At 42.3% G+C, this 12,891-nt stretch overlaps 1 protein-coding gene across 5 annotated transcripts in view; it reads left to right on the forward strand.

Moving 5' to 3' along the window:
- The window catches only part of Matcap2 (microtubule associated tyrosine carboxypeptidase 2), a 38,803-nt gene that overhangs the window by 10,203 nt on the left and 15,709 nt on the right, over positions 1–12,891 (forward strand). The window contains exons 1-3 of one of the 5 annotated variants that reach the window (XM_090332635.1): positions 4,798–5,045; positions 6,231–6,418; positions 10,567–11,255. The exons of 1 other annotated variant lie outside the window; for it this stretch is intronic. In XM_090332635.1, the coding sequence (XP_090188761.1) occupies positions 6,328–6,418; positions 10,567–11,255 (780 nt within the window). In that variant the 5' untranslated portion in view covers positions 4,798–5,045; positions 6,231–6,327. Of the gene's footprint in view, positions 1–4,797; positions 5,046–6,230; positions 6,419–10,566; positions 11,256–12,891 lie in introns of those variants that run through there. 3 more of the 5 variants (XM_090332634.1, XM_090332633.1, XM_090332637.1) reach the window with 3 other exon arrangements.

Genomic DNA, 12,891 nt, shown 5'->3' on the forward strand with positions numbered 1-12,891 from the left:
AAAATCCAGACGTGGTGCTGTGGCTCAAGTGGTAGATCTCTTGCCTTGAGAAAGCCCAAGGACAGTGCTCAGGCCCTGAGTTCAAGTCCCAGACTGGCAAAAAATGAAGACTAAAGCTTAGCATCATGATATATACCTGTAATTCCAGCTAATGGAGAGGCAGAGGAAATAAGGGGGAAAAAAGCTGATAGGATACTTGCTTAGTGTGTGTAAAGTCCTGGTAACTGGGTTTACTCCTCAGGACTGATACAAGAAAAAGTAAAAATGTAAGGAATAATAATATTTTAATAAATGATATTATAGGTGGGCCAATGACAGGGGCATCAATTTGTATTTGTATCTGTATACACAAACATACAAAATAAGAAGCAGTACTGTGGATTTGAACTAGGGCCTGCCACTTGTTAGCAGCACTTTACAACATAAGCCACACACATCAGTCTTTTTTTCCTCTAGTTATTTTCCTCCTGCTCCTCCTCTTCTTCCTCCTCCTCCTCTTCTTCCCCTTTTCTATTGGTGGTACTGGGATTTGAGCTCTGCACCTCAAATTCTTCCTCATCTTGTTTGACCTATTGGTGCTCTACCACTTGAGCCTCCAACACTGTTTTATTGTTCATTGCTTCTTATTTTGGAGATGGAATTTCACAGACTTTCCTGCCTAGGTTGTCCTCAACTCTTAATCCTCTGGAACTCAGCCTCCTGAGTAATTAGGATAATAGGTTTGAGCCTCTGGTGTCTGGTTTATTCTCCAAATAGAGGTTTGCTAACTTTGAACTTTGTTCTTTCCCATCTCTGCCTCCCTGGTAACTGTGATTACAAACATGAGCCTCCATGCGTGCCTCATGTTATGTCTTTGTGTGTGTGTGTGTGTGTGTGTGTGTGGTCATGGGGCTTGAACTCTGGGCCTGGGTGCTGTCCCTGAGCTCTTCAGCTCACGGCTGGTCCTGGTCCTCAAAGTTAACCACTTTGAGCCACAGCGCCACTTCTGATTTTCTGGTCATTAATTGGAGATAAGAATCTCATGAACTTTTGTGCCTGGGCTAGCTTTGAACCATTCTCAGATCTGTCTCCTGGGTAGCCACAATTGCCCAGCTTTTTAAGGTTTTTGAAAACACTAAGTGTACTACTATATAAATACTCATGGAATAAAAAAAAGTAACACACATCTTGGCCATTTCAAAATATAATGATCGTGGGACTGTGGATATAGCACTGTGGAGAGTGTTTCCCTACCAGCCATGGATTTGATGCCTAGCACTGAAGAAGGAAGGAAAGAAGGAAGGAGGGAGGGAGGAAGGAAAAGAAGAAAGGGAGGGAAAGAAAAAAGGGAGGGAAGGAAGGAGGGTAGAGATAGAAGGCCAAGGGAGGAAAGGGGAGAGTGAGGGGGAAAGTGAAAGTAAGAATGCTTTAATAAAAAGCATTCAGAGTAAATGGCAGCACAGTCACAGAACATCTAGATTCATAATACCTTTTAAAAAAATGTCTTGAAGCTTTCCAGGAACGGGTGACTGATACCTGTAATTCTACCTACTCAAGAGGTAGAGATCTAAGGATCATACTCCAAAGCTAACCCAGGTAGAGCAATCTGAGAGACCCTTGTCTCCTGTTAACCAGTGAAATGTAGGAAGTGTTGCTGTGGCTTAAGTGGTAGAGTGAGAGCCTTGAGCAAAACAGCAAAGCTAGAGTGAGAGGCCCTGAGCTCAAACCCAAGAACTGGCATACACAAAAGATCTTTTACAATTTTTTAGAATTATCTTTTAAACTTTAGTAGTTTAAAAAACTAGAATTTGAGGGATAATGTGCTTATATCCAACTTGGAAAACCAGTTTCAGAATTTCAGGAATGTGAGAGTCCAGGCCATTAGGACATGTTGCAAGAGTAAGTGCTCATACAAGTGCACAGGGTCTCTTATTACTGCAGCATATAACTAACCTAGATCAATCCTCCATCGAAGGCCCTTCATATCATTCTCTGCTCTTTCTGTCATCATTTGAAAAATTCAGGCCCTTCCTATTGCTTGCCTATTTATGAAGTCACAGATATTTACTGAATGCTTACCATGTGTCATGCATTATTCCTTCTTTTTTTTTAAATGTTAATGGTATTTGAACTCAAGGCCTTGTGCTTGCTATACAGGCACTCTGCTTGAATCATGCCTCTGGTCTGTTTTGTTTTAGTCACTTTTCAGACAAGGTCTTGCTTTATATACAGGCTGGCTTAGACTACAATTTTATGTATACTTTTTAAATCGTGAAACAATGGCTGCTAACATTCTCAGATTTTATTTGTTGAATTGAGGATTCCCCTCCCCCCTCCCCTCCCGCGTTTTTGTTTGCCAGTCCTGGGCTTGAGCACAGGGCCTGTGCACTGTCCTTGGACTTTCTCAAGGCTAGAATTCATCCACTTGAACCTTAGCACCACTTCAGGCTTTTTTTCTATGTATGTGGTACCAAGCAATCCAACCTGGGAGGACTCCCTTCTTTTCTAGGGCTATTTTTGAACTTCATTCCTCTCAATCTCAGCCTCCCAAGTAGGTGGGATTATAGGCATAACACCCATTATTACTGTTGCTGAGACTACAGCAGTAAACAAACCAAAATCATTGCATTTGTGCATCAGGCCTGGGTTTATGGTCCAGTATAGGAAAAAAATCAGTGCATATGTGGTAATTTATCCTAGAAATGGATACAGCAGATAGTCAAATAAGTCTATCTGATAATAAATTAGAAAATGTACAATAAGTACCAAGAAAAAATTAAGCCACAAGAGCAAAATTTATTAAACCCAGGGCCTTGTGCCTAGTAGGCAAGCATTCTTCTACTTGAGTCATGCCCTCAGTCCTGGAATGGAATTTTAAATAACAGGACCAGTAAAGGTCTCCCAAAATGATGGCGTTTAGATCAGGTCCCAAAAGGAAGCAAGGGTTCTTAGTATCTGGCGGAAGAACATTCCACACAGGGAAAAGCCAAATTGCAAAGGCCCTGAGGGGAGAGGCACTGGAGGGGAGAGGCACTGGTCATGGTATGTCTGAAGCAGGGGTCACTGGTGATGATGTAAAATAGTCACCTGGTGGCTAGGGCTTAAAGTGCACAGGCGTTGAACAATTTGCAGCAAAGGAGGGACATATCCAGTGCATCACTCTGGCCACTGAGTTTTGAACACAGAGTGAGAGGGGAAAACCTCCAGGGCAAGGAAGACTGCCCCAGACTCCTGCAGAGTTAGAGAGACCTCCTAGAGAATCTAACCACATCTAGACCACAGATGGTGGTCCTTTGAATCAGAGTCCTATCAAATAGCTGGATTTAATTCAGTTTGAACATAGTAGTTACAGGTGTTTTTGACAGTTGTTTTTTGTTGCTATTGTTTTGGTTTTTTTAAATCAAGATAGCATTATCTACTATGTGATAGTTAATATCCAATGTTTTCTCCTAAGTGATGAAAACAGGCCATTTATCACAAGTTCTCTATCATTCTTACAATATCCCAAGCTTTCTTTTGTTCCTAAATTTGAAAACACGCCAATTATTTCCACATCCACTTCAATCCTGAGAAAGATGAAGAGAAACTATGGCTTTCTGAAAACTGCCAGCACTGCCTCTTGAGTTCTTTCTGTGGTTCCAAAGCCCCACCAGGCTTTCCCTATTTCTTTCCAGATTCCCAAAACCTGAAGCAAAAAGTTACAAAGTAACCTCAGCAAATATTTGTACACTTCCCATAGCTAATGTAAGAGATTACACATTTCACAGGCCTTAAGGTGAAAACTAATGCAATAGTCTCCTCTTATGCACTATTCTACAGTGTGTTTCACAGTTTGAATTTCCTGTGGTCAACAGAAAGCTGAAAATAAGCAGAAAATTCCAGAAATTCCTAAGTTTTAAACTGCATGCCCTGAGCTATCATGGTGGACAGGAAACACCACTTAATCCAACATATCCATTCTGCATATGCTACCTGTCTAGTAATAGCTACAGGTTTCCAGATCAACTGTCCTGACATTTCAGTGATTGATGTTGGTCATATTCTTACAGTATATTGTGCATCTTCTATTCCAATACTTGTTTTTCTTGTTACTCTCTTGTGCTTAATTTATAAATTAAGCTTTACCTGCATTGTGTATATACAGGAAAAACAGTGACCCTAGGATTAGGTGTGCAGTTTCAGATAACCACGGGAAGATCTCCCTTGTGGATGGAAGGGCGACTGCAATAAATTGAAAAAAAGCAGCGCCAACAATTGCACAATCACAAGTTTAAAGATCTGTATTTGGTTTTCAAGGAGAGAAGGCTAGAAGACTGTCAGCTGATTTTTTTTTCTGGCTCTCCCCTTCTTATTCTTATGGGCTTCACCTGAAGTTGTCTAAGGGTAACTATATGAGGCTGGACATGCAATTTCACCATTCACGCCATCTGGAGTTAAGCTGGCTCGAATTGAGCACAGAATTGGTACTAGTCTTTTTTCCCTTCTCTTCTCTCTCCACACACCTCCATTTCCTGGGGCCAGCAGTTTTCCCTTCCCCCAACAAACTCTTTTTCTGCCTGAAAAAAAAAAATAATAATTAGTACTAGTCATTGAAATGCTTGGGCTCCGCCCACAAGCCCCGAAGTCCCGGGCCTGCGCGGTGGCGGTGCACGCTGGAAGTTGTAGTTCCGCTCTCACCGAGCCCGGCCTCGGCCGGACGGCGCCCCTAGCGGTGCGCGTGTTCGGCGCGGGCGCCGCGCGTAGACGGAAAGCAGAGCGAGTTTCCTAGCAACGGGGAGCGGCGACGTCACGGTGGCGGGTTCTAAGCCGCCTTGCCAGCGGGGAGCCGCGGGGTGTACCTCCGGGCTCTGGGTGAAGGGCCCCGCTCGCAGCCCCAGATCGCTCGGCTCCGTCTGCCCACCGCCCGTTCTGTCCCCGTCGCCCCGCCAGCAGCGCCTTTCGCACGTCCCCGCCGCCCGCTGAGGCCGAGGCTCACGGGGCAGCGGCCCGCCTCGACTCCGCGCCCGCGGAGCCCGCCGGCCCGGCCGACCCGGGAGGGACCATGCTGGAGTCCATCCGTGTGACGGGTGAGTGCGGGCCGGGCGGGGACGGGGCCCGGCCCGGCCGGGCTCTGGGCGGCGGGAGCGGGGTCTCGGGGACGAGCGGAAACCTGCGCGGCGGCGGGGAAGCGGGGCGCGGCGGGGGAGCGGGGCGCGGCGGAGCCCTTCCCGGACCCCCCCACCCCGGGCCCTGGTGGCCCGGCCCGGCGCCGCGCAGCCCCGCACCGCACCTGCCACCCCGCCCCTGCCTCCCCGGTCCTGGGAGAACTTGGGTGCCCTGCCGGGCTCCATCGCAGATCACTTTGAATCGGCGCTCCGTTCTGTAACGCACGGGCGGCAATTTAAACCTCGGAGAGTTTGCCTTTTGTTATTTTTAAATAGAAATGCCCATCTTTAAAAGTTTGACATCTTAGAATAATCTCCCAGGTCATTGGATTCCGCAGGAGAACGTTTCTCCAAGACATTTCAAAATGATGCCAAACGAAGCCGGGACAATTGTAGCTTCAGGATATTGCAGTAACAACAGACCAGTTTCCTGAGGTTTTAAATGGAAAAACGGAATTTGATGACTTTAGTTTTATTCTACATGGTATTCAGTTTTATAAAATGCAGAGCTGACTTTGTGCAGTCATGGCATTGTTGTGGTTTATGTCGAAAGGAAATAACAGGAGCCAAGATCTAAGATGCAACTGAAACTAGCATCAGATCTATCTATCTATCTAGATATGTATAACTATATGATTAGCCTGTATCTTCAGACCAAATCATTGTGTTAGAGGAAAATAATGGTAAGATTCTATCACAATGCATGTTACTAGATTTAGAAATCACTTAGATTAAGATCATTCTAAGCATGATAATCATTGTAGAGAGAATATGACTAAAATAATATTAGTAATAAATTGGGTATTTTGATCAACTAGGCTGCACTACAAAACTGATATTTCAGTATCAGTTGGAAGTTTGAATCTTTATAAATAGAAGTCCCCTCAAATAGAAGATCCATTCCCAGTGACTTAATTCTCTTCTCATAATTTAGTACTGGCACCCTTTTCAATCCAACATTGTGTGTTGTATACCCTGACAGATAATTCAGCAGTGCATTTCTATCATTTAATAGAAATCAAATTTATTGCTATTTGCGTTCAAGTCCCTGTAAAAATAATTGACCTTGTCAGTTTTCAAAATAGTTTCTCCATTTCTTTTCCACAGTACTTGTCTAAGTAAGATAGCTGTAAGGCCCTGTGCTCAGTGTTGTTGCACGAAATACCAAAGCACCTATCTGGACTGCCGAAAACTTTGTGAAGTGATGTTAGCTGGCACCATGTCCTTCTCTTCCTGGCTGTCTCTCACTGTTCCTCCATATCTCAGGTGCCCACTTAGTGGAAGAATGAATTGTGGTAAGAGTACATGTGGGGACAGGCTCCTTTTTTTTCTTTTTTTAAAATAGCTGTAAATACTGGTCATTTTATATTCCTGAGCTGAAGCAAATAAATGCTTCTGAAATCGCTTCCTATGTAATATTCTTCTCTCTGTATGTTCAAATGCATTAATCACAAACAATAGTATTTAATAGTATTCAGTATTAATGCAAGGGAAATGTGATAAACATGTTTGAGAAGCAAATAATCCATAAGGATGATTGCATGAAGGACCATACTCCCCGAATCTAGCCCTCGGGGGCTGGGTAGCACTTGGCAGGGTTGTCCTGTGAGCCATCACGTTGGCACCAGGAAACTTCTCTGGTCAGCAGATGGACTTCAGCCTCCAACCATGTCCTGGCAAGGGAACTGAAGTACCTTAGTCCTTGAGGAGAGGGTCTGTCAGGCTCCCCTCTGCTCCTTCTCCTCTGTGAGGATCTTGGCAGGTGGTTTTAGGACCTGGTAAAAATTATCCTGACTATAGAGATTGTTTGAGGGAAAAGATGAATGTGGAGATTACTTGTGCTTTATGATAATACAGAATAAGATCTGTTCTTTGGTTATAATGGTACTATAAATCTTCAATATCAAATGTTTTTTCTAAAAAACTACTATTTATTTTTTTAACTTTGTTTGCACTACTGTTTGGCTATTTTGCTCAAGGCTTGTGCTCTATCACTTGAGCCATAGCTCCACTTTTGATTTTTGTAGATCTTGGCTATTTGATCCTAGGATCAAATACTTCTACATTGAGTATTCAACTTCTAGAAACCAATTTCCATTGGTTTTGATTTTGTGTAACTTTCCCCCCTTTTCTTTGAAAGATCAAATGAGGAAAGAGCCAGAACCACCTCTTTCCCTTTCTGGCCAGTCCCTGTCCTTACACTGCTTCTCTAAGGCTCTAAGGCCTGTGCTATGCTTACTCTTTTTTTTTTTTTTTTTTTTGCCAGTCCTGGTCCTTGAACTCAAGTCCTAGGCATTGTCTTTGAGCTTTCTGAAGGCTAGTGCTCTACCACTTGAGCCACAGCACCATTTCCAGCTTTTTTTCTATGTGTATGGTACTGAGGAATCGAACCCAGATCTTTGTGCATGCGAGGCAAGCACTCTACCCCTCGGCCAGCTTCCCCGCCTCACCCTTACTCTTATCTCAGTTCTTTTGCAATGTCTCTTTCCATGTCTATTTTAGTCTTTTATCATTACCCTCTCATCTTCTAAACTTGTGACATTTTAGGAGCACTTATATTGTTCCTGGGTTGAAGCCCAGGTCCCTGTGCTCTTAGGTTGTCTTGCTTGCCCAGTTTTGACTATCACTTGGTGACACTTAACTCTGTAGCTCCTCAGAAATGGGACCAGCCAGTCTGTAATGAACCTCTTATCCTTGGCTGACTGAATCTTCCACATTTTTAAAGGATTCCTTGTGCAGTCTACCTTCAATATGACCTTGTACAATACCTTTCTATCTCTCAGCCTGCAAATGCAGGAGACATTGAGCCCCTGTGAGTTTATGCTTCGATACTGTCTTTCAGATATCAGGATTCAAATGTGACATGCTGTCCAAGGAAACACTAGTAACAGGATGTTTAGGTGTCTCCTGTGTTTGAATTGCCTACTTTCTCTTCTTGACCTGGGACTGCTCTTTTACCCTAGCACTTATGATTTTGGGGCTTTAGTAACGAACATTTAGAATAGAGCTTCTCTTCTTTGGCAATCACACTTGAAGGTGAACAGCTTTGTATGATGGTTACTGTCTTGTGATGGACATTAGCATGGTTCCCAGCCTCTGCCCCACATGCCGATAACCACTTCCCAGGATGACAGCGTGGTGTCTACATACTGCCCAGTGTCGTGCTCAGTTGATGACCTCTGGTCTAGGAGCCTTCTTTCCTCTGTGTTTATGCAGAGTTCGCCTCATAGAAATAGAGCAAAGTTTATCCCAAATGGTTTGAGAATAACACATTTATGTGTGTGTAGCTATTCAGTATGCATCTCCTGACAGGATTTAGGGGCCCCTCCCCAGGTGAGTTGGGGATAAGGCAGTTTAGAATTGACCTGAATGCTCTAGAATCTTTGCCTCTGAATCATCTGAGTCCCTTATGCCGCTCTTCCAACTCTGAACTCTAGACTGTGTCACTGTTTGTCCTATGTGCTTGGATTATTAGTCTCACTTCATAAGAGAGAGACAGCTGACTGTAGGCAGGAGCATTATGTTTATACAGAGCCATTTATATATGTTCATCAGAGCCATGTGCCAGTGTATTGTATACATTTACAAATGTAGACTCAAACTTGATACTAGTTCCTGAGTAACAGTAGATCACGTGATTCTTAACCTGTCTAAAGCGTGTGAGGTCTAAAGACAAGGCTGTCTTTACCTATGCCTTACCTGTCACAGGTCTGTGTTATAATCACAGTTTTTGTTAAACTTGCCAAGAAAAATCTTTTCTTTAGTCGTAATCTGCAGTGTAGGATTATTAAGAAAATCACCAGTTATTAGTGAGTAGTGTTAGTGAAGCAGGCTTGACCATAAGCTCATCTGCTGAATCTCAAAGATGGCTTTTGAGCATTGTTTAGTTTTATTTTAACCAATAGTCATCTTGTATGTTAAATGCCAAGACCGTCAGCATAGCACCTGCCTTGGATGTTACTTTGATATTAATAGTATTAAAATCTATTCTTCTGAAATTCATATTCCTTGGTAGAATGGGATATGCAGATTACTGATGTGTTTTATCTTATACCTATATTAGCCCTTGGTCATCTAAAAATGATTTGAAGCTGAGGATTTTATTTTCTGATGGCATGGTTCTGAGGATCAAACTCAAGGTCTTGTGCTTGCTAGGTAAATGCTATACATTAGCCACACTTCTCAATCCTGTCTTTGCCTTGATTGTTTTCAAGTTAAGTCCTCACTTTAAGCCTACTGCAGTGCTCCTACTTGTGTTACCTTGAGTCTCTGGGGATGACAGGTGCATCTTGATGGACACATGCTGTTGTGCCCTCCTTTTTGTTGTGATGAACTTTTATGTTCAGTTAGCCTTGAACCTTTGATTCTTTGATCACTGTCTTCTAAGTAGTTAATGTTACAGACTTAAACTACCTCAGCATGCCTGGCTTTTTCAAATATTTTAATTATTATTATAAAGGTGATGGGGGGGTTACAGTTACATAAATCAGGTGAAGAGTATATTTCTTTTTATCTAGTGTTAACCCTTCCCTCCTAGTTTTTCATTCCCATCCCCACCCACAAGCTATATAGTTCATTTTAATACAGTGTCTAATGGATACCACCGCTGCATTTATTCACCCTATGTCCCTACATTTCTGCACCCCATCTTACCTTCCCCAAGACAGATAAATGAACAAATAAGATAAAGAGGAAAGGAAACAAAACAGCAACAACATTTAAAAAAAGAACTTTTCATTATCTTGAGTTCACTTCAATCGATATTATTGTATGATCAGAGTCACCTAGGCATTGCACCTCTATGTTCCTCTCCTAAAAGCATCCTCCTTTGGTCTCACTGTTTATGGATGTCTAGGTTCCTGTGCAATTTATCATACCCCACTGTATTTTAAATTTAGTGTCGGCATAGGTGAAAAAACATGCACTGTTTTACTTCTGAGCTTGGCTTACCCCACTTAACATCATTTGTTCAGGTTCATCTATGTTCCTGAAAATACATAATACATTATTTTTAATGTGGCCTGGATTTTTTTAATCATTTTTTTTTGTTTGTGGGGTTTTTTGTTTGTTTGTTTGTTTTTGTGCTGGTCCTGTGGCTTGAACTCGGGGACTTACTTGTTTGAGACAGGATCTCACTGGCCTTGAACTCAACATCCTTCTTTTTCTAGTGCTGAGATTATAGATGTATACTGACATATCTGGCTGGAGCTGAGAATTTTGATAAGTAAAATAATTTTAATAAATAATTTAACACAGGTATGAGTATGTCTTACAAACCCAAAGTTTAGTTATAGGTTCTTTTAGTATTTGAAGTAACATTTATAGAGATTATTATAAAATTATAAAGCTTACAGAACCTTCAGAATACTTTCATGTAATAAGCAATTTCCTTCATCTGGTATCTTTGTTATTTCTTGTGTTTCGATTTTGTTTACTAACACAGAAAAGCTTCACTGGCCCAAGCAAGAATTTGCTAAGAAGTCTGTTCTAAGTGCAGAAGAATCATTGATCCTTGACAGCAAAAGAAACTTTTCGCCTTTATCCTATGGAATTCTAAAGGACATTTTTACAACTGGCACCAGTAGTTACAACGTCCTTCTACAGAGCAAAGAGGAGAAAAGGCATTCACAAAAGCGGTCTTCCCCTACCTACTCCAAACAGTGCAGAAAGCCTGGCAAATCACCTAGCTCCTCTTATAGTAAAGATAGTCGCAGGGTGAAAGCAGAAGAGCCTGTGACAAGCAATGGTACTTGGTACTGCCTGGAGAGGCAGCCCGGTGTTTGTGTCACTGCTTCCACTCCTGTGAGGCTCACACATGCTATCTCTCTTACAGGAAGCAGCATAGGTCTGCCGCCTAAAGCCAAAAACAGGGTCAAGCAGCAATACTCTGCCCCCCTTCCAAAGCCAAAGCAGCTGCAGCCTCAGCTGTCTAGAAGCTTTGAAAAAGCTGATGACATTTCTGGAAAGAAATTGTGTGTATTGACTGCTATAAAGCCAATCAACTTAGAAAAAGAAAAATTGAGGTTCTTCAAGTCGGACTATACCTACAACCCTCAGTTTGAATATGCCAATTCTGCTCTGCCAAATGTGTTAGCCAAGCATGGCAATGCATCTGACCGGTTTCTCAAACAGGTAAAATGCCGCTTCAGTAGTAGTAGTTCATTGTATGCCACTTAAACTATCATCTGCCATTGTACAAGGAAAAAAAGTAAGCTGGGCACCAGTGGCTCACGTCTGTAATCCTAATCTGTGATCTGAGGATGGCAGTTCAAAGCCAGCCTGGGTACAAAAGTTCGTGAGACTCTTACTCCAATTAACCATCAGAAAACTGGAAGTGGTACTATGGCTCAAGTGGTAGAGTGTTAGTATTGAGCTGAAGAGCTCAGGGACAGCACCCAGGCCCCAAGTTCAAGAGCCATAACAGAAAAAAAAAAGGCATTTGAAAATCCTCCAATTATTTATGTTACAACTCTCTCTCTCCTACTTGGAACATGTAGATATGTTATGAAAATCTGCAGATGAGAGGGAATGCCTACATTGAAACAGCTTTGCACTCATAATAGTCTATGAAGATTGTTACAGAGACTACACAGAAGCCACTCTGTTACCATTGAGCCTCAGATTCTGGTTTGCAACTTTGGCTTGGAAGTTGTGACCTATTATCCAGCTGCCAGAAGACCTTTGGGTAGCACATATTGTTTCTGTTTTCTAGCTGATTTTTTAATTTCTTAGTTGGAGTGTGTGATCCATGGTTCTTCCAAGTTGGTTAATTCCCAGCTTGCTTAGTTAGATTCCTGTAGGTAGTTTGGGGACTCAAATGTGGTTCTTGGCCATGAACTTGTTAATGTTTCACTAGACTCATTAATTACTATTTCATAAATATTTAAGCACATGTTTGAAACAAAAATGAAATTTAAAACTGGACATCAGTGGCTCAAGCCTAGCTGCTCAGGAGGCTCAGATCTCCAAATTGTAATTCAAAGCCAGACCAGGAAGGAAAGTCCATGAGACTCTTGTCTCCAGCTAACCAGACACAGGAAAACAAAAACCGCAAGTGGAGCTGCTGCTCAAGTGATGGAGCACTAGCCTTGAGCATAAAAGCTCAGGGATAGCACCTAGGTCTGGCAGAGAGACGGGGTAAGATAGGGAGGAAATGAACTTTAGCTTCAAGCCAGATGCCTGTAATTCATGCCGGTTAACTCTAGTTACTCATGAGATTATGATCTTAAGGATTTCTGTTTGAGGTCAGCTTTGGCAGACTTGATCTCCAAAATAACCAGCATAAAACGAGTTTGGAGATGTAGCTCAAGTGGTAGATGGTAAGCATAGCAAGCAGGAGAATGCCAAGTAGTGGGGGAAAAGGGACCTTCAAGACAAGCAAATCATGACATAAAATGATAAGAATCATACTTTCTTGTTTGTTTCATGTATACCCTTGGCACACACGTTTGTATTTTCTAGGGCTATAATAAACTTCACACAAGTGTTTGAGGACAAATCAGCTGACATAACATCAAAACGGCAGAGCTCATGGTTACATGAACTTTGTATAGGCTTTCCTAATCCATTCACCTCAGGCTGGCTCTGTCCATGCTTGAAATTTGTGGGATAAATGAAATGGCACTGTTTCATTTGCCTGTGCTGCCTTCCCAGTTTAGCTTTGTGCTGCTGGTATAATTTCTTGACCTTAGTGCTAGCAGATTCTTTGCTATTATTATAAATATCATGGAGTCTGACCAGTCTTTTAAAGTTATTCTATACACCTTAT

Source organism: Megascapheus bottae, chromosome 5, assembly GCF_031878675.1.
Source record: "Megascapheus bottae isolate mThoBot1 chromosome 5, mThoBot2.hap1, whole genome shotgun sequence".
Lineage (NCBI taxonomy): Eukaryota > Metazoa > Chordata > Mammalia > Rodentia > Geomyidae > Megascapheus > Megascapheus bottae.